The sequence below is a fragment of the Drosophila subobscura genome, chromosome J (genome assembly GCF_008121235.1).
Source record: "Drosophila subobscura isolate 14011-0131.10 chromosome J, UCBerk_Dsub_1.0, whole genome shotgun sequence".
NCBI classification, from domain to species: domain Eukaryota; kingdom Metazoa; phylum Arthropoda; class Insecta; order Diptera; family Drosophilidae; genus Drosophila; species Drosophila subobscura.
Window position 1 is genome coordinate 21,546,672 of NC_048532.1, and position 19,638 is coordinate 21,566,309.

General features: G+C 39.9%; 5 protein-coding genes across 7 annotated transcripts; 2 read left to right on the forward strand and 3 right to left on the reverse strand.

Annotated features, from left to right (window-relative positions):
• Positions 1 to 2,908: 2,908 nt before the first annotated feature.
• Positions 2,909 to 6,142, reverse strand: LOC117894415 (protein ABHD18). Its single transcript, XM_034801425.1, has 7 exons — positions 5,969 to 6,142; positions 4,874 to 5,141; positions 4,701 to 4,813; positions 4,146 to 4,284; positions 4,001 to 4,090; positions 3,220 to 3,935; positions 2,909 to 3,159 (listed from the first exon to the last, which is right to left on the reverse strand). The coding sequence occupies exons 1-7, from the start codon at positions 6,058 to 6,060 to the stop codon at positions 3,039 to 3,041; spliced, it is 1,539 nt and encodes a 512-aa protein (XP_034657316.1). The 5' UTR covers positions 6,061 to 6,142; the 3' UTR covers positions 2,909 to 3,038.
• Positions 6,143 to 6,302: 160 nt separating this feature from the next.
• Positions 6,303 to 12,915, forward strand: LOC117893817 (tyrosine-protein phosphatase 69D). The gene is made up of 12 exons (XM_034800569.1): positions 6,303 to 6,590; positions 7,647 to 7,749; positions 7,841 to 9,675; positions 9,737 to 9,982; positions 10,048 to 10,291; positions 10,357 to 11,245; positions 11,316 to 11,462; positions 11,592 to 11,702; positions 11,765 to 11,944; positions 12,005 to 12,312; positions 12,381 to 12,516; positions 12,577 to 12,915. The coding sequence occupies exons 1-12, from the start codon at positions 6,491 to 6,493 to the stop codon at positions 12,652 to 12,654; spliced, it is 4,377 nt and encodes a 1,458-aa protein (XP_034656460.1). The 5' UTR covers positions 6,303 to 6,490; the 3' UTR covers positions 12,655 to 12,915.
• A 350-nt stretch (positions 12,916 to 13,265) lies between these two features.
• LOC117894604 lies at positions 13,266 to 14,463 on the forward strand. The gene is made up of 4 exons (XM_034801755.1): positions 13,266 to 13,386; positions 13,607 to 13,803; positions 13,864 to 14,140; positions 14,199 to 14,463. The coding sequence occupies exons 1-4, from the start codon at positions 13,326 to 13,328 to the stop codon at positions 14,384 to 14,386; spliced, it is 723 nt and encodes a 240-aa protein (XP_034657646.1). The 5' UTR covers positions 13,266 to 13,325; the 3' UTR covers positions 14,387 to 14,463.
• Positions 14,464 to 14,682: 219 nt separating this feature from the next.
• On the reverse strand, positions 14,683 to 15,799 carry LOC117894605 (probable small nuclear ribonucleoprotein Sm D1). Its single transcript, XM_034801756.1, has 2 exons — positions 15,658 to 15,799; positions 14,683 to 15,198 (listed from the first exon to the last, which is right to left on the reverse strand). The coding sequence occupies exons 1-2, from the start codon at positions 15,669 to 15,671 to the stop codon at positions 14,832 to 14,834; spliced, it is 381 nt and encodes a 126-aa protein (XP_034657647.1). The 5' UTR covers positions 15,672 to 15,799; the 3' UTR covers positions 14,683 to 14,831.
• A 597-nt stretch (positions 15,800 to 16,396) lies between these two features.
• On the reverse strand, positions 16,397 to 19,440 carry LOC117894298 (kinesin light chain). Of its 3 annotated transcripts, none has more exons than XM_034801262.1 (6): positions 19,379 to 19,440; positions 17,675 to 18,301; positions 17,485 to 17,605; positions 16,939 to 17,418; positions 16,571 to 16,876; positions 16,397 to 16,502 (listed from the first exon to the last, which is right to left on the reverse strand). In XM_034801262.1, the coding sequence occupies exons 2-6, from the start codon at positions 18,274 to 18,276 to the stop codon at positions 16,485 to 16,487; spliced, it is 1,527 nt and encodes a 508-aa protein (XP_034657153.1). In that variant the 5' UTR covers positions 18,277 to 18,301; positions 19,379 to 19,440; the 3' UTR covers positions 16,397 to 16,484. The 3 variants fall into 3 exon arrangements, with proteins under 3 accessions (XP_034657153.1, XP_034657154.1, XP_034657155.1); XM_034801263.1 differs by lacking the exon at positions 19,379 to 19,440 and adding an exon at positions 19,235 to 19,252; XM_034801264.1 differs by lacking the exon at positions 19,379 to 19,440 and adding an exon at positions 18,459 to 18,465.
• Positions 19,441 to 19,638: the final 198 nt, after the last annotated feature.

Below are 19,638 nucleotides of genomic sequence, written 5' to 3' on the forward strand. Positions count from 1 at the left end.
CACAGTTCGAGTAAACAAGTTCACAAATAAGTAACCGGCAATGGGGAGAGAGCGAGAGAGAGCAAAGAGCATTGTGTATCGTGGTGCCACATTGCGGATGAGATCAGAACCAAGAGTCAAGTCAACTAGCGCCTGCTGTGCCGGTCAAACACGGGCCTGCACTGCATGATACTCCTCGGTCGCTGTGGCTGTGGCTGTGGATCCCACAGATGGGATCAGCACAGGCAGGCACCGGGGCATACAGACAGACAGACAAAACAGTTTTTCTTCTCCTTATAATTGCACAAACAATAAATAATTATTATGTTTATTTTGACTGTCTCTCCGTTTCGGTTCCTGTTATGACAATCAAATTTTGGAGAATTGGCAAAAAAGTGGCAGGGCAGAGGTTCGGTAGATGAGGCATAGAGCAGACCCACAAGTAAGAGCACTCTGCAGTAACACCTTTATGAAAGTGCTAGAAAAGTGTCAAAAGTTATTCCTGACGTCACACAATTTGTTCCGCAAAATAAAAGCACACACACACACACACACACATTGTAGCTCTTAGCTCGTATTATTCTTGGCAAATGTTTCACTATACATTGTACTTTTAGCAGCGTTAAAAGGGTTTGAGTTTGCAGTAGGATGTTTTATACATACTTACTTCTCGGTGAATGCCATTGTTTGGGCAGGACACTGTGTGAGACACGTGCCGAGGGTGCCATATTGTTACCGTTCATGTTGCTGCTGCTGCTGTTGATGCCCAACGGCCTGGCTACGCATGGGTTGGGTGTCAACACAATGATTCTATGCCTGGTTTGAAGTTTCCAGGCCCGCCCTCGCTGATGCTGCAAATGATGAGTTGTGCCTAATTCATAACCACATCGAACGAATTAACTCGCAGTATGGAACCGCCCGAAAGATTTTGATGGCAGGGTGGGACCTCATCTCGCACAACATGTTTAAATCCGGAGACGACTCTGATGATACACGTGTCTCAATTCGTTTGGGTGAGATACTTACAACCGAGAGAGAGACCGAGAGAGGGACCGGGACACCGGTACGGGGCGCCTTGAAAGTGAAATTAATTACGGTAACGAAGGGTAAGTGTCACCAACCGGATGCATGCCAAATGGAAAGCTGAGAATCTTTATTTATTGCAAAAAAACAAAGTATCTGCGCCCCCAGCAAAGCAGATTATATTCAACATCCTTCAGGCAGTGAGAATTATTCGATTGCAACGAATTTTTGGTGGATTATGTAGACGAGACAGTAGCTAGAATGCAGCAGAAAAAGTTTCTGTAAGGTAAAGAAGGTAATTCTTTAGCACTAAATATTCCACACACAATTATGGAGTACGAGTATTTGTTAGCAGACACAGAAATATTCATTAAATTGAAATATCATACAACCCGGAGCCTGGACAAGTGTTTACACAATTCTTGAGTTTTAACTGAATACAACATAATTTACAGTCTGAGGACGGTCGTAACATCAAGTGCTGCCAGAGCCCAGAGACGCCCGAAGGTTGGGGGAGAGCTTCTGCCAGCTGGCAGTATTTGCTGAAGAAACACTAATTAATATAATGAAATTCTGTATGTTACCCAGAAAACTCTGCAGAGTAGATACTTCATTTGCTTGCGTATTTGCAGAGATTTTAATGTGTGTAATATATAAATTTATTATAAATGAATGATACATAGAGACCCGCGACTCGGATTGAAAGTTATAAAGCGCAAAACAAACCTCTTTAAAATTAGTTAAAAATAAATTGCTACACTTTTATTGTTCCTAACATTATCATCAGTAAAACAACTATTTGTATATATTTATTAACCTTCATAATCGAAGCATTTCTACTTCCCTACAGGCACCCCACAAAATAGGAACTCATTGGCCGCTGAAGAGCTTTTGCTTTGCTCTCCCCACCGTCTAGTGCAACTTTTTGTATCAATATATTTATTATTATTTTGTTTATACCTTATCGCAATGCAAAGCCGCGGCACGTGTGCAACACAAAATGTCTCTATTGAAGTTAAAAACAAATCTATGAATATATTAGAGAAATAATTAACAGTATCGGGAAGCAATAATCAAACGCGTGCGCGCCAGGACTGCGGACGGGGAGGTGGACTCGCTCTAATCATTCTTATCTATTAAGGGCAAATGGAAATGTTAGGTAACCAGCGTCATTCAACAAATATTTGTCTACTTCAATCCGTCATTTGGAAGTCACATGCGTGAGAACTGTAAACAAAACTCCCTGTGGGCCAGGCACAAGTACACTCTACATAGGAAAGTAGAAGCCGAATCACACCCCTATACTATACCCGTGCCGACTGTCGCGGAGGCTGGCTGGGATTTGTGCTGAACGAACTAGGACGTAGCAGGCTGGAAAAGTCAACGGTCGAGTCAGTGGGTGACTGACTACAAAGCGGTTTGCAGGACGCTGTGTGCCTTTTCGTGGATGTTTCATCCGCAACACGTGTCGCTTGGTCGACGCTTGACGCTTCAAGTTAAGCGTGGGCCAGTGGTAGCAGTAGATACGATACGAAACGATACGATACGCAGTGTACACACAGAGAATTCCAAGCGACGCTCACATAAAAAGCAATAAACTAAAATTAAGTCAGAAAACGTGTCAAAGTCAGTACTCACAGGCACTGACAGTGATGCAAAGACAAACACAAACAGCGAACGTTGGTCCTTGTTTACCTTAATAAAGCCAAAGCCGCTTCGTTTCTTTTGCAACGAAAAACTTTCCCAATCATTGGGCGCTCTTGTTCCTTCATAAAATATTGCAACAATCCATTTATGAGTAGATGAAAACCACCCACCGTAGCCACTAAATCATCACAAGTTGTATGATTGCAACATTTATTGAACGTCAAGTCATCTAAGCAGCAAAACATCAAAAGAAAAAACGCATTGCCGATCGTAAGGGCAAGCTAAAACGTCGTAAGAGTTATTATTTCTTTGTCAAGAAACATGTCCAGATTGTATCTAGACAGAGTTAATAGTAATTTATTAAATATTGTCGTTTAAAACTATTGCGATTAAATATTTTTGTCATATTTATTCAAAAGCTCCTGATATGTAATGGCACATTTTAGATCCTCACCAACATCGTTTCCATAGATCTTTTTAGCCCTATCGAAGGCTTCGATGATGCACGATCTGTCAGAGCCAATAATTATTTATACGAAAAGTCATCAATTAAAGTTTTCTGTGACTCACCTGAATAGTTTCTGGTGCAGAACATATGCACTCACATGACCAGCATCCAAATAGCGCACCTCTGCACCCGGCCAAATGTCCTCGAGGCTGGAGCAGCCCTCTCGCGGCACATACGCATCCTCCTTGGCACACACGGCAATTATGAGCGAGGTGTCGAATGGCACGGAGAAGTTCTTCAGGTGCGTACACTCGTCCATCATGCCCCGCATGAACTGCAGAGCCTCGCGCTCCCACCAATTCGTTTTGGTAATGTCAATTTTATCACTTTTTTGTTGCGCCGCCACGGGCAAAATGTACTTCATAAGGTTGGTCAATGTCGAGCTGGAACCCTTCGTCGAAACGGCCACCGTGCTGCCGGGCACAATTTTTGAACTGGGTTCCTCCTTCAATGGCAATGTCAAATTTCCAGAGTCAAGTTTGATGTTTTGCAGGGACTTTGATAGGAATATCGAATTACTACCATCCTTTGAGCTTATATTTTTGGTTTCGTAATTATTGCCGACGGTGTCGTTGTTCAGTTCCTGGATTTTTCTAGTATCATTTATGTCCTCCTTCAGCTCGTGCAGAGATTGGTTAAAGTTCTTAATGAACCGCTGACCCGCCTCGAACGCGTCATCGATCACCGTCACCATTTTGGACAGACGCTCGCGGTACTGCCCGTCCGAGAAATACTGCATCTCGAGCATATCCCAGTTAATGGATTGACTCATGACACCCTTCAACAGCAGAGCATGCAAGGAGGTTAACATCTGGGGGGCACAACAAATCCCATTTCACTTACAGTTGTAAACACAGCCGATGCCGTAGACCAGGACAAGCAGGGCACAAGTACCAGAGGTTTTGGCCAATTTGTAGCCGCCAAAGATGCCATCTGTAAAGAGCAGGCTTTTAAATGTTGATATTTATTTCATTATGCGTCAACTTACGTGTCCGCCCATGGACAATCCGGTAACTCCGAGAGGCCCGAATCCATTCCTTTCACACCAATGCAGTAGAACGAGGCATTCAAGTATGAGACAACCTCCCATTACGAATATATCCGACACATTATGGAGATTAGAGCGTCTAAAGAGAGTAATAGAAGTTAATAATTAAAGTTAAATTGCTGCCTTTGCTTGGAGAGTAGTTTGCAATTCAAAATTCACAGGTAAGCTGAATCTTAGACCTGACATCTGGCTCCAAAAGGATTCTCCTGCTTTTCTCTAATGCTGGCTATCAGTTTTGACACTATAAATGTGCCAGAATTACACATATTAATTCGGCTACAACTATAAAATCTGTTCCAGCGCCTACTGCAATTCTTTACTGATTTATCTGCCCAATGATCGTGGCCATGAATAATCTCATAATTTAACAAAGTAAACGGAAGCACTATAGTCTACCTGCTACCACATTCTATACCTCCAACAGCTGTATAGAACGTCTGCATAGATACAAAATGGTGAAATCTATGCAACATATTCCTATTTAGTTAATATTACTTTTGATCCTCTGGTTTTCTTAACCCATAAAATGGGTTTTCCAATATGATGGATCCAATGTTGGCATCTTTGAGCAGCGGCTTCGCTATGAAATTTCTTCGCCGCCAAAAAAACTGTGGAATATATAAATATTAATTAGTAATTAAATAAGCAAAAGGTATATTACAACTCACATGATCTCCAGTTCCAGCTAGATGTATGCATATCGGCTTATGCTGCTCGTTCTTCCATGTGTTGGGTATCAAGAGCTGAAAGTACGCGTTCCTTGAGGCCTTGGGCACAACTCCGGGCAAATGTAACTCCAGTGGAGTTATGAATTTGCCCTCTATTAAGGTGCTCTCCGCATAGATTTCCTTTTTAGTTATCTCCACTGGATAGTCGCGGGGTACGAGTTTAAAGCAACTTTCTCTATTGGAGATTATTTTACGAAACTGAAAAACTCTAAAAAGGGAGGGGTGGAGCAGCATTTGTATAATTTATGTGTCTGTTGTGTTAAGCAGAATTCTCCCACTTATTCTAACAAATCAATCGCACCAGTGTCAGTGATATGTATTATAAATATGACTTAATACTTAGTGATACGATTTGGGTCTGATTGAAGCTTAGTTGTGCACAATTTGTAACTTTTGATTGGATTATCTTTATGTAATTAGTTTCCAAAGGAGATCTTAAAAACTATACTACTAAGAAATCACCATGAGCTGATCTTACTTAAATTTATACATACTTTAGGCACAGAAATATAGTCATTCAAATGCTGTGTTTTCCATACCTGAACTTGGAGATTTTGAAGCAGCGAGGAAGTATTGAAGTGTTGGCATGGAGCCACTATTATTTCCTTCGTCGCTAATTACGAACGGTAGGTAGCTCACAAAGCTCTTGTTTTTCAACCGATTTTTCCTTGATGGTGTTGTTAGCGGTTCCAAAGTGCAGATCCTATACAGGCAGAATCATAACGTAGATCACCCATAGGAAAAATCGGTGGTAAAACAATGCTTTGTTTACTGAAAATAGTCCAAAAACATTTTAAATTGTATTAACTCGTTATCGTAGCCGTCGCAACAATGAAGTGATCGCAAAATGATCCACAAACCGAAGATAATCCAAACAATTGTCAAATTTTGTAGTGAAGCTGCATATACCGACTGCAACTAAGTGCATAGTTCTACGCGTACGTTCATTTTATTAACAAAATAATTTCCTCCGCCTGCATTCCGCCTATTACGTAAAGATGCTTAATTAGATACAGTTTTCAGTGTATCACTTACCTACGTAGGTTTTCCGGCTTCCCCCATCCTTTCTCGAAGAATCGAGTTATCAGCATTCGCCGATATAGGCTGTCGAGTTTACTTGGCGGCATTACGAAAGAATTTTGTTTTGCCTTTCGGCAAATTTTTATAAACAACAATATGCCAAATGGAGATGGTAGATTCGTATCGATGACGACGTAGCGATGGGAAAGTGCTTAAGGCAGGGATGCCAGAAATGTTGCCACATATCTGTATACTTCATGGAATTCCACTGTTCCAAATTGATGGATTGCAATCGATTAAGAGATGAAACATCGGGATGCAATATCGTATCGTCTGGCCTAATCATTAATCGAAAACTATCAGTATTAACAAAAAAAAAAATAACAAAGCAATTAAATTCGTATGCGTTGTGCCGACAAACAAATCAGTGTTTAAACCCCAAAGAAACATTAAAATATTAATTAAATATACTTTGTTTCAACGACAACAATATCTGACATATGAATTTCCCCGGCTCGAAGTGAGAACTGGCGAGCCATGGCGTTGTTACTCTTCCGACGCATGTCAATGCTTTCAAATAGTATCCTTATATATATTTTCCTTTGCACAATATTTGTGCATGGATACAAAAAGCAAGGTATTACACAGTATAAATACGCTAAAGTGAAACAAAAACTCCCAAATATGTGTACCACAAAGCAGACATTTACCGCAAAAAAATTTGAGCGGCGCTCGCAAAAAACGTCTGGTTTTTTTTTCGAGTTATTTTAACAATAAATTGTGCTGTTTAAGTGTTTGTTAGTGCGTTGGATGGGCGTATAAGTGTGATGCTGAAGTTTCGTCTATTAATTCTAGCGTTAAGCTACAATTGTACATACATATGCGTGTACACACATCGGTAACGCCCAAGATTGCCATTTTTTGTAGCAGGATTTTAATTAGGGGCTGGTGTTTGTTTAAACTGAGTACATACCCCCATATGATGTGCAATTGGGTGGTTAGTGTACTAGCATCCGTTTGATTGAAGCATCAAGTAAATTGAAGGCAGGCGCAGTGATTTTCGATGCTGCTCCGCCTTGTCTCTGTTTTCCAAAAGGCCCTTAATATGCACATCTTATTGCATACAGAAGTACGTACGCCAGATATGTACAGATGTATGTGTGTACAATGGTGTGGGTGACAATCTATCAATCCAGTAATCCATAGATATGGAATTCCATTAGTTAAGAGAGAAATGATTAAGAAGGTTGACGAATTTTCTTATCTTATCTTTTTCTTATAGTACATATAAGTAAGTAGTTAGCCGGCATTTATATGTGTGTGTTTTTTAGTGCAACAGTCTGCTATACACTCATATTTATGTATGTACATACAGATGTGCTTATTAAGTACAGGGGGCGGATATGGTGACCTGGTCCTAGAATATGTACTGGCTGCCCGAAATTTCTATTCGGTATGGCTTTTGCATATGCTTTTTTCAGACAAAACTGTCTGAATGAGGAATGCGAGTCACTGCCGCAATTCGGTTGACCCTGCCCTTCCACAGGCATCAGTTTCTAGCTGATATTTCCAGCCACGAATAGTTCTGTACGCCCACTTACCTCTGAAACGAATTGCTTCAAGATTAAGCCCTGAATTCCGAAGCTATTTCCCTTAATTCAAATTCACTTAATGTTTCCCTTACTCATTTTAGAATGGGCTGAAATCGGGAGGAACTTCTCCTTGGAGTGTACGACGGAAGATGAAAAAGCCACCTGGATATTTGGCAACAAGACTATTGATGAAAAGACTACAAGGTAAATAGCCCATAGAAATATTCATCCTAAATTTAAATACTAATAGTCATACTTGAACACTAACTAAATATAAATAATTGGTTACCTGCAGATTGAAAATCCAAACGATGCCCAACGCAAATGTTAGTGAAACGGAAAACAGGACCCACGCTTTTGTCAGTCGTCTGCTGTTTGCCGATGTGAATATGTCAGACGCTGGCAACTACACCTGCAAACATTCGGCGACAAATGATTCCATTGCATTTAATGTACAGACATACCTGCCAGCGAAGATTGTGCACAGCACCGCTGATAAAATAAGGAGAAAAATCGGCCAGGATGTTGTTCTGTTTTGTTTGGTGGAAGTCTATCCACAAAATGAAACGATCCACAAGAATCTCAAGTGGCTGAAGGACGGCAGCACCTATGAATTCATGGACAACTTCTCATCGATTGTCAAGCTTAACGAGACCCATTTGAACTTTACGCTGGAGTTTACCGAAGTCTACAAGAAGGAGAACGGCACGTACAAGTGTGTGGTGTATGGGAATGCTGGCACTGAGGATACTTCCAAGGAGATAAACGTATTCGTCATGGAAGTGCCACAAGTGAGCATTGATTTCGCCAAGGCTGTGGGTGCCAGCAAGATATTCCTCAATTGGACAGTAAACGACGGCAACGATCCCATCCAGAAGTACTTCATTTCATTCTCCCAACAAGGATCGCCCACATACACTTACTACAAGGATATAATTAATGGCAACAATACGTCGTACATTCTGGAATCATTCCTGCCCAACACCACCTACTCCCTGCGCATACTGGGCAAGAACTCAATCGGAGATGGAGCACCCAATCAGTATCCCGTGGCCATCACAACCCTCTCCTTTGATCCCATATTTATTCCGAAAGTGGAAACGACTGGCAGCACAGCGTCCACGATCACCATAGGCTGGAGTCCGCCGCCCCAAGATATCATCGAATACATCCAATACTACGAACTGATTGTGTCCGAGTCGGGGGAGGTGCCCAAGCTGATTGAGGAGACAATTCACCAGCAAAACTCCAGAAATCTGCCCTACATGTTTGACAATCTGAAAACGGCCACAGAGTACGAGTTCCGAGTGCGTGCCTGCAGTGATCTAACCAAGACCTGTGGTCCCTGGTCGGATGTCGTGAATGGCACCACCATGGACGGTGTGTCGACAAAGCCCACAAATCTGACCATCAATTGCCATCATCACAACAATTCCAGACTCAATTCCATATCGATAAGTTGGAATTACCCCAAGGTGCCAAATGGGAAGATTATTTCATATTTGATTACCCTGGAGGGCAACTATAGGTACACAGTCGAGAGCAATGTATTCAACGAGAAGTGGGGACCAAAGATACGACGAGTGGATGAGCCACACCACAAGACCACCTACGATGGTGTTAGCCCAAACACAAACTACTCCGTGACCGTTTCGGCCATCACGCGACACAAGAAGAACGGGGAATTGGCGGGCGGACATTGTATGATGCCCGTGTCAACGCCTGATGTCGTTGGCCGCACAATGTGGTCGAAGATTAAACATGGCTCGAAATATCTCTTGAAATTGTATCTGCCCAAAATCAGCGAACGCAACGGACCCATATGCTGCTATAGATTGTATCTGGTGAAGATAACGAATGCCAACAAGGAATTGCCAACGCCAGACAAGCTCAACATCGACACATACCATCAGGTGCACAGCGAGAATGCCACCAAGGCGTACGCTTATATAGCGGAGATGATCAGCAGCAAATACTTTAAGCCGGAAATCTTTCTGGGCGATGGCAATCGATTTGTGGAGCACGCAGAACTCATGGACAACGATGAGATATGCCGCAGATGCTTGGAGGGCACAGCATTCCTCAGGAAGTCTGAGCTGCCACAGAAAACACCAATGGGCTCCCTTTCACGTACGATATCCTCAGACTTTGTAGTACCCAAAATGCTAATATTTCCCTTTGTTTCTTGCAGATTCCGAGTTCCGCATTTCATCGCAAAAGGAGCAACTGATTAAAGCCGGCAACTTGACAGAAAATGCATTTAAAATATTGGAAAATAAAAAGCGCATCAGACGCAACACACTTAATCCGAATAGTGAACAGAATTCCAGCTCCAATCCGATCCAAGATGTTCTGCCAACGCCTGCGGCTGTGCACGAAATATGGGACGGCGAGATAGATATTAATGCCAATTATACAGGATTTTTGGAAATAGTTGGTAAGCTCTGCTGGCATGCCCTTTAAATGCATTCTTTCTAGTTGCATTTAATATATTTTCAACAGTGCGCGACGTGAATGGTCCGCTCTTGGCATACAGCGATTATTTTGATGTAATTACGCCAGCCACAGAAGCGGAGCCAAATCATGCGATGAAGGATATGGACTACTATTTGAATATTGGCATTAAAGCGGGCGCCATACTATTTGGCATAATCATTGTCTTCTTTACACTATGGATATTCCATCACAACAAGACTAAAAATGCAATGCCTGGAGAGGATGCATTGACATTAAGAGATTCCTTGAGGTAAGTTACGCTTTGCAGATAGAATTGGTATAAAAACAAATATATTTCCCTTTGTCTATTATTAGAGCTTTCTTCGGACGTCGTAGCCACAATCACAGTCACTTTATTACGTCTGGAAACCACAAGGGTTTCGATACTGGACCCATACAACGATTTGAACTGGAAACTGCTTATAAAAATCGTCACAAAGACACGGACTATGGATTCCTGCGAGAATATGAAATGCTGCCGAATCGCTTTAGCGACCGAACAACGAAAAATAGTGACATTAAGGAGAACGCATGCAAAAATAGATACCCCGACATTAAGGCCTATGATCAGACTCGCGTGAAACTGGCAACAGCCAACGGACTGCAATCAACCGATTATATTAATGCCAACTTTGTCATTGGCTACAAGGAGCGGAAGAAGTTTATCTGTGCACAGGGGCCCATGGAGAGCACCATAGATGACTTCTGGCGCATGATATGGGAACAGCATCTGGAGATAATTGTGATGCTGACCAATTTGGAGGAATATAATAAGGCAAAGTGCGCCAAGTATTGGCCTGAGAAAGTATTTGATACGAAGCAGTTTGGAGATATTTTAGTGAAATTCACACAAGAACGAAAGACTGGCGACTATGTGGTACGCACTTTGAATGTTTCGAAGAGCAACCTAATTGGCGATGAGGAAGATCGCAGAGAGATTACCCAATACCACTATTTAACGTGGAAGGATTTTATGGCACCCGAACACCCGCATGGCATTATCAAATTTATACGACAGATTAACTCCGTTTACTCGCTGCAACGGGGACCCATTTTAGTGCATTGCAGTGCCGGTGTGGGTAGAACTGGTACGCTAGTCGCTTTAGATTCGCTTATACAACAATTGGAGGAAGAAGACTCGGTTTCGATATACAACACAGTCTGTGACTTGCGGCATCAGCGCAATTTTTTAGTTCAGTCTCTGGTAGGTCGAAAAATGATCAATATTAATTTTGATAATATATTTATTATTTTATTTTTAAATTTTCTTCCAGAAACAATACATTTTTCTATATCGCGCTTTGCTAGACACTGGAACTTTTGGAAATACGGATTTATGTATTAATTCAATGGCATCAACAATTGAATCACTAAAGCGAAAACCAAATGAGGGCAAATGCAAATTGGAAATGGAATTCGAGGTAAGTGCTAAGAAGATTTGGTACACGTTTCGTACATTCTCTTTTGAATTATTCGCTTGTGCGCCTCGACTCTCGACTCGATTCGAGTTCACCTCCGAATTATATGAAAATCTTGTTATGCTATTCCAGAAACTATTAATCACCATGGAAGAGGTAAACAAATCATGCTCGGTGGGCGAAAACGTAGAGAACAATTCAAAGAATCGAAGCCTAGAGATTATTCCATACGATCGTAATAGAGTGAGTATTTAATAATAGTAAATATGTTGCCTTATAATACCTAAGTTTTAATTGAATTCCAGGTTATATTGACCCCACTTCCTATGAGAGAAAACTCGACTTATATTAACGCCTCGTTTATTGAGGGCTACGACAATAGTGAAACCTTCATTATTGCCCAAGATCCACTTGAGGGCACCGTTGGCGATTTCTGGCGAATGATCTCAGAGCAAAGTATTTCCACGCTTGTAATGATATCTGAGGTAAGTCAGAAAACTATAACCAAAACGCTCTGTGACTTATACATTCTTCCAATTGTATAGATTGGAGATGGTCAAAGGAAATGTCCACGCTATTGGGCCGATGATGAGATCCAATATGATCATATACTTGTGAAATATGTGCACAGCGAGAACTGCCCCTACTATACGCGGCGTGAATTCTATGTAACGAACTGCAAAATCGACGACACATTGAAGGTAACACAATTCCAGTACAATGGATGGCCAACCGTCGATGGGGAAGTTCCTGAAGTATGTCGAGGAATCATCGAACTTGTGGATCAAGCATACAACCATTACAAAAGCCATAAAAATATTGGTTGTCGATCGCCCCTCACAGTTCATTGCAGGTAATTGATTTTAAAGGGGAAACTTTTATCATTTCCGATTTAATATGTTTACAATGTTTATCCCACAGTCTCGGAACTGATCGAAGTTCTATTTTCGTGGCCATGTGCATTTTAGTCCAGCATCTTAGATTAGAGAAATCAGTTGACATTTGTGCAACAACAAGGAAATTAAGATCTCAGCGACCGGGACTTATCAACTCATACGTAAGTCGAAAGTTACATTATGTTGTTAAATGTTTATAATGGCATACATTCCATTTTCAGGCACAATACGAGTTCCTACATCGCGCAATAATGAATTATTCAGACTTACACCATTTATCGGAGTCGATAGAGGATTGAGTGGGTTATGTATAAGCGAAAGTACATGGCACCACGTGGGTGGTATGTCAAAGCGCAGTGTGTGTTTTGGTAAATTATTTGTATATTTAACTATCTTTTAATGAGCGTATTTAAGTAAATTCAGTTTTGCCTGAATATAATTTACACACAAAATATGTATGTATGTAGGTGTATACGTATAATGCTACCAAAGGAAATTAAGAAGACATATATTTTATAAGACGAAATAAATTACAAAACTAAGATTACAAATTTCATATAAATATTAAAGATTTTTCCATTTTTATGAACATTTACAGAATATCCAAATAAAGTCCATGGTATATGGGGTTGAGCGCGTTCATCAGCACATTGGGGCTGAAAAACCATCGATGGTTGTTTACTATCGATATATCGTTTAATAGATAAATTATTATTTAGAAGTGCAACAATTTAATTAGACGCTTTTTTAAAGTATGTGGAGGCTAAATCTAAATGTATTCATTATTGTGCACTATCCTGAGATATTTATATTAATTCGGAACTAAGTTTATACTGTTTTGAAACAATGGAATGTGGGCTGCGCTACCCATTGATTTATTTATTCTGACGGATTTCTGACTTTTCTCACTGTTGGTCACACTGGTGTTTACATTTTGTGGTAGCGAATAACTAGAAGAAAAAAAACCGAAATGGATCCGATCGTTCTAATCCTGTCTTATGGCTCCAAGACACCCCTGGAAATAGCCGAAGGTAAGACAGATTTAAAAGCTTATGTTAAAACACATTTAACTATTTTCACGTGAAGCACGTTTGATTGATTTTATAAAACGGTGCTGAGCGGGTCTCGTGCCTGTCTCAGTTCTGTTCTATCTTTTGGATCAATTAATATTTAAGAAATTAAATATATACACCTGATATTTACATATTTAATATTTATTTCATCTATGTTTCAATATTTATTTTGTTTTAGGCATCCTGTCGGAAATGGATCAACCAAAGACACCGATAAATAACGAAGTTTATTCACATTTCTATAAATGCAAGATTAAAACCAAATATTTCAACACTTCCGTTAATTTAATTCCTTTCGATGGAAAGTGGGAAAATGTTCCGACTGAAATTACTAAAGAAACTGAAGCTGTCATAGTATTTTTTGACGCCAATGATGTAAGTGCACCAACCTTTATTAGTAAACAGAAAACTACAAATTCTTCCTTCTTTCTCCAGCTGAACTTTTTGAACACTTTCTCAGATACTTTCTTAAAGGATTGTCCCTTGAAACTTGGGTTCCTCTTGACAACTTCGTTTCCATGCGAGGAAAACGGAATTTCCCTGTCCGACCTGAAGAAACGCACGAGTTTCATTTTCGATTTTATATCTCTAAGGAGCGATACCGAATCCACAGCGACATCGACTTCTGATCAAGCAGAAGATGATTATAAAGAAATTGTAGATGGTCTGAGAAATGTGGTTTGGTCGAATGTGGAGATAAGCACAAAATCGGGTTAGTACGCTGAATAAATCTAAAAGTACGAACCCTCTAAAAATACCTTACCTTACAGGCTCCCATCAGAAGAAATCGTTAAGTTCTGAAGATTTGGATGCGCAATTGAATGATTTCGAAACCCTTTTGATTTCCGCGCAAAGCTTACGCAGTGACACGCGCTTAACAAGGGACGAGTTCCTGGACAAGGCGGAGGAGCTGGCCGGCGTAATGTCGAACATTCTGAATGATAATGATAGCGACTAAGCTTGTCTAACGTATCGTTAGGCGAACATATCTATCGCATTATTTGGTTACAATATACATATGCTAAATTCAGACAACAATAACTTTATACTTTACAACAATTAAGCATTAGTCGCATGTTCTTGTCTGGCTAAAGACATGAGCCTATAAGCATTTATTCCATTCCACGACGCTTCCTGCAGCGGACTCTAGGCTAATGGAAAATCGGAGACTTAACCGGCTATAATACATATTATCATTATTCTAATGTATCAAAGTATCAAAAACCTTAAGACTTTTATACGCAAGTCCACAAGTAGTATTCTATTCGTTTTATTGAATCATTTTTCAGACGGTTCTCCAGTTGAACAGCTTTGTTTTTTTGTATAAATAAATACAGTTGAGTAAATTCAACGGACATGTATTTGAAATGTTTAAATTTTTATTAAATTTAGGAGTTACAAAATTAACGTCCTCCTCTGGATCCTCCCCTGCCTCGGCCGCGTCCTCTGGGTCCTCCACGTCCGCGCGCACCTCTTCCGCGGCCACGATTACCAACGCGTCCGCTGTCCTTCTTCTTTGTCTTGGATTTCGGGGTATCATCTATCAGCAAAGTTTCCAACGGCAAGCTGTCGGGCAGTATGAAGTACCTTATGTTGTTGCCACGGATGCTTAGCGACTCCAGATGAACAGGATCTCTGTTCTTGATGGTCATCCGAACACTCTTCAGGTGAGTGTTCATGGCTACATCTACGCCTGTTATAGTGCCGTGTATTTGAGTGCCATTCTTCAGCTCGATTGTCACCGTCTCGTGGCTGAGCTTCATCAAAAATCTGAAAGAAATGGAGGGTATTAGTGGTATTAAAATGATAGCAAACGTTTTATAGTCGCAAGACTAAAATAATAAACATCTTCCTTCCACTACACACAGACGCACCAACACATGCAAACTCTTGTTCTGCAGGAGCACCAGCTCTAAGTATGTGTGCGTGTGTGCGGCAACGTTTGGTCAAACTATGGACGCTACCATTCGCAGAAGCAATACTTAATACACTAACTAAAACTCAAGCCGGAAATTGCTAAGTAATCACTGGAAGATAGTCTTGAACTGTTTAATAATGTCAAATGCGAGCCATAAACATTTTCTTGCGCCTAAACGCGCGGCAAGAAAGTGGCTGTGGGTGCTACATTTTGGTATTTGCACAAACAACAAATTACACCACGCGCTCGAGAAAACATGTAACTGTAACCAACAGTAAATGCAACATTATGACAAACAAAATACATCTTACCGCACTAATTTCATTTTCTATGTTTATTTTTAATCTTATTCTTCAGAAATTCGAACGCCGGCAATAAAAAATTGTTCACAAATTGTGCATGGTATGTTAAGATAGCAACCCCATTTAGCCGAAAATTCATCGATAGCCGCACTGGTACATATGCATATGAATCGCGGACATGGAACGATGTGGGAAGGGAATTAATTAAATATTAGTGAGGTTAACAAATATTAGCTTTCAAACTATAAATAAGATGGCTTTACTATCTGAAATAATTAAAATGTATACACTTTGTTAGTAAAAATCTAACAGTCTCGCAGTACAGTGTGACCAGGCAACAATTTCTTTATCGATTGAATCTGACTGAACTGCGAAACTCCTTTGATTTGCTTTCAATGTTGCTTTCGACTTGAATTGAATTTAACTATTAGTTTAATGGAATCGTTGCAACAAAAAACCATTAATGAACCACTTCTCACAGGTTCAATATACGATGAGATACCAGATCTATCAGTTACCGGTTTTGTTTTAATATCCATTAAGTACTCATTGCATTATAGAAATATATGTAATTACATGACTTAATTTTATTTCTAGAATATTTGCAACAAACAAAGCAATCAATTTAGACGATTCCGTTATTATTTTTGGTTTATTATTAAAAGCGGTACATATATTTTTCGATATAACAAGGTATAAAACTTTGTTTATTTGCTAAAAATATGCTTGGGAAAATAACTTAGGTATATTAAGGAATGAATAAATAAATTGTTTTTTTTTATTAAATTTTAATCATAAACATAAAGATTCCAGTTTCGACGAAACGATTAATATTTTCATGGTTTTCCATTTTTCTGTAACGATAAAATATTCATAATTGTAATAGTTGTAAAGCAAGAAAACACCATGAGTAAACATTTACCTCCTCTGAGAAATCCATATCTTCTTTAATTTGCTTTGATCGTCGTTTTTCATTGGATGTTAAAAGTTGTGAGACCTTAGTTTGTTTAGCTAGATCGTAGGCTTCTTTTTTACTCCGCATTGCACAGTCTTCCAGGGTTTCGGCAGCTTCAAACATGCCCTGTCTCCGGTACAGTGCACCCAGATTTTTTAGAGTGGTTGTAACTGTGGGAGAGTCCACTTTGGCAGCTTTATGCCATCCACCATACTCGCCATATGGCGTGTTTTCCCTATTATCAAATTTGTGCTCCTCACGCTCTTCGGCCACCTGAAAGCAATCAACGTTTAAATTGGGCAATCCACATAATAATACTGCACTTCTGAACTTACCTGCCAAATAGGCTTGTTTTTGCTATCAATCGCTCCGAACTCTCGCTCGTGCGCCCTGGTCAGCACCTGCTTGTAGAGAATTTCGGCTTCCGTGTACCTTCCCTGCTTCAAATAGCAGCCAGCCAGGTTATTTTTTGTCTTTGCCACATTGGGATCGTCTGGGCCAAGCTTTGACTCGTAGATGTCCAGGGCTCTTTGATAATATTTCTCCACTTCGTCGTATTTGCCTTGATTTTGGCAGAGCAAAGCGAGATTATTAAGTTGCTTGGCAACATCTGGATGGTCCTTTCCAAGAACTTTTTCGCGAATTTCCAAGGCACGCTTGCAAAGGGGCTCAGCATCTTTGTACTTGCCACGTTTGCCATAGAGCACTGCTAAATTATTTAAAGTGGCAGCCACGGCAGGATGATTCTCTCCAAGAGTTTTTCCCCTAATAGACAAGGCGTCATTCAATAAGTTTGCAGCCTCCTTGTACTTGTTCTGGATTGAACAAATAAATGTGATTAGAAAATGTTCGTTGGTTCAAGTGGGAGCGTCGGATCGCACCTGATCTCTATACACAAGAGCCAAAATGTTCAACATGGTCGCAACATCAGGATGATCGTGGCCACTGGTCTTTTCAAGATCTTCCAATGCTTGCTTGCAGAGAGGAACGGCTACCTCATACCTTTAAAAATATACAAACAGATTGGTTGCAGTGGATTATTTTCTTTCCCTTAAGCATTTAGTACTGTACCTGCCCTGCGATGCATATTGAATGACCAGATTGTGAAGTGTTCGCAAGCGTGCTGGAATTTCATATCCTGAAGTTTGGTTGGCAAACTGGCTCGGAGGAGTGGGAGACATATTATTTCTATCCTCATTGTCTTCATCGGGAAAGAGCTCAACCACAGGATCCGTTCGACTCTTTTCGCATGTGTCATCCTGGTCCTGGTTCTCATCGTACTTCTTCACAGAGGCCATGAACTCCAGATGCTTCTTTTCTTCTTCCAGCTGGGCCACCAACTGCTCGGATGCCTGGAACTTCTGTTGGGTATTGGCCAGCTCGTCGCGCAGCCAGGCGTTTTCCTGGTGCAGGCGGCGCACTTGTGTCTTCAGCTTCTGCTTCTCGGCCTCGATGTTCTGCAGATGCGATGTGAGGGCCATCATAACCTGTGCCTCGCTCAGCCCGAGCTCAATATTTTCGATGTTCTTTCTGAGTATATCCGACTTTTCATTGTCCTTCTGCACTTCAGCAATGCCATTCATAATCGAGACATGCTCCACTCGCAATGCCTCGAGGCCTTGCAATACTGTTTTTGTATTGGTTATTATTTCGTCCTGAGACATTTGCGTCATTTTGCCGATTTTTTCAATTTTCTGTCTAGAAGGATATAAAAACACGATTAGGCTTTAGTTGAATGTGCAAGCTTATGTTAATGTTTTCTGTGATATTATGTTAGAATAGTGAAATTTTAAATGTGTTTTTACATCCTGTATGTTTTTATAGCTTTTGAGGCAATCATTTTAACGAAATATACATGTATACGTATTATTCACGATGCGGAAATCAATACTATAAAAATGAAAATTCTACTGCGCATGACTACCAGCCAAGAGGGGTTGCACTGAAGTAAATCGAATTCGAAAGTAACCGAATCGTATGCCATTGATGAGGTTAGCATCCTTACAGAAGGGATGAAAATATATAATTTTAGTTTGAATAAATCAGTGGTATAAAATAATCATTGCGATGACTAATCAATTTATCAGTGAATGGTGCAAAAAGCCTAGATTTCTTATTTAGTACTTTCTAAAAACAATTTGTTTCAAGTAAATCTGATTCAACAGCTGATTGATTGGAACACCGTTATTTGAAGAATTTCTAGAATCGAATTGGAATAATCAGAAAATATGTTGTTCTGCATTGAAAAATCATAGAATATTTCATGAAATACTAATCTTAGTACATTTAACTAACTTGCGATTACCTATCAGACGGTTCGATCGGACTATCGTCATGGACTTGTAATTTTAGCTACATATGTACGCACATATGTAGGCACATCTATGTACATACATATATATGTTTTAGCTGCTGCCTTCGTGCAGCTTTCGTCACTAGCGTGTGGTGCCTTTCACAGTAAAAAATTGAATTTTGTGTGTAAGTGCAGACCGTGGTTGACTAATAACAATATACATATGAACATATCTATGTTTATATGTATGTACATAAGTAATAAGTATGTGAGCACTTGTATTTGTGGAAATAAGCAGCCTACATATGTACATATACATCTACATGTCACTCACGCACCGTGAATAATAGAAGAGGTTAGTTAATATAACACAGTTTAACTAGATTGCACTCTTTCTTGTTTCAATTGAATGCAGGACACCAAGTTATCGGTTAAATATTAATTTTCTAACACAATAGGAAAGTACAATAACAATAACTTACTTTGCAACACTCCAACGAAAAAAAACGATAAAACATAAGTATATATGTACATATGTAATTGTACTATCGAGTACACTTCCCTCCAAATGCGATTGCCGATAGAAACAGAATGGAAACAATGGAACAAATAAATTGAAATTAGTTATATTCTATATCTTAATAATTTGCATTAATTAATTAATATTGTTATTTAACATAATTTTATTAAATATTTTATTTGAGCTGAGCCATCCCGGTTTTAAACAATATGGGAAACAGTG

What these genes read in the sequence shown, in the direction of transcription:
- LOC117894415 (XM_034801425.1), bottom strand. Translation starts at nt 6,060, where the DNA reads ATGCCGCCAAGTAAACTCGACAGCCTATATCGGCGAATGCTGATAACT. An exon ending in AAGCCGGAAAACCTACGTAG is followed by an intron (nt 5,142 to 5,968) that starts GTAAGTGATACA and finishes CTCCCTTTTTAG; the next exon opens with AGTTTTTCAGTTTCGTAAAA. An exon ending in TAGCTGGAACTGGAGATCAT is followed by an intron (nt 4,814 to 4,873) that starts GTGAGTTGTAAT and finishes TATATTCCACAG; the next exon opens with TTTTTTTGGCGGCGAAGAAA.
- LOC117893817 (XM_034800569.1), top strand. Translation starts at nt 6,491, where the DNA reads ATGGCGTTGTTACTCTTCCGACGCATGTCAATGCTTTCAAATAGTATC. An exon ending in ATTTTTTAGTTCAGTCTCTG is followed by an intron (nt 11,246 to 11,315) that starts GTAGGTCGAAAA and finishes ATTTTCTTCCAG; the next exon opens with AAACAATACATTTTTCTATA. An exon ending in CGCTTGTAATGATATCTGAG is followed by an intron (nt 11,945 to 12,004) that starts GTAAGTCAGAAA and finishes CCAATTGTATAG; the next exon opens with ATTGGAGATGGTCAAAGGAA.
- LOC117894604 (XM_034801755.1), top strand. Translation starts at nt 13,326, where the DNA reads ATGGATCCGATCGTTCTAATCCTGTCTTATGGCTCCAAGACACCCCTG. An exon ending in ACCCCTGGAAATAGCCGAAG is followed by an intron (nt 13,387 to 13,606) that starts GTAAGACAGATT and finishes ATTTTGTTTTAG; the next exon opens with GCATCCTGTCGGAAATGGAT. An exon ending in GGAGATAAGCACAAAATCGG is followed by an intron (nt 14,141 to 14,198) that starts GTTAGTACGCTG and finishes CTTACCTTACAG; the next exon opens with GCTCCCATCAGAAGAAATCG.
- LOC117894298 (XM_034801262.1), bottom strand. Translation starts at nt 18,276, where the DNA reads ATGACGCAAATGTCTCAGGACGAAATAATAACCAATACAAAAACAGTA. An exon ending in CAATATGCATCGCAGGGCAG is followed by an intron (nt 17,606 to 17,674) that starts GTACAGTACTAA and finishes ATATTTTTAAAG; the next exon opens with GTATGAGGTAGCCGTTCCTC. An exon ending in CTCTTGTGTATAGAGATCAG is followed by an intron (nt 17,419 to 17,484) that starts GTGCGATCCGAC and finishes TGTTCAATCCAG; the next exon opens with AACAAGTACAAGGAGGCTGC.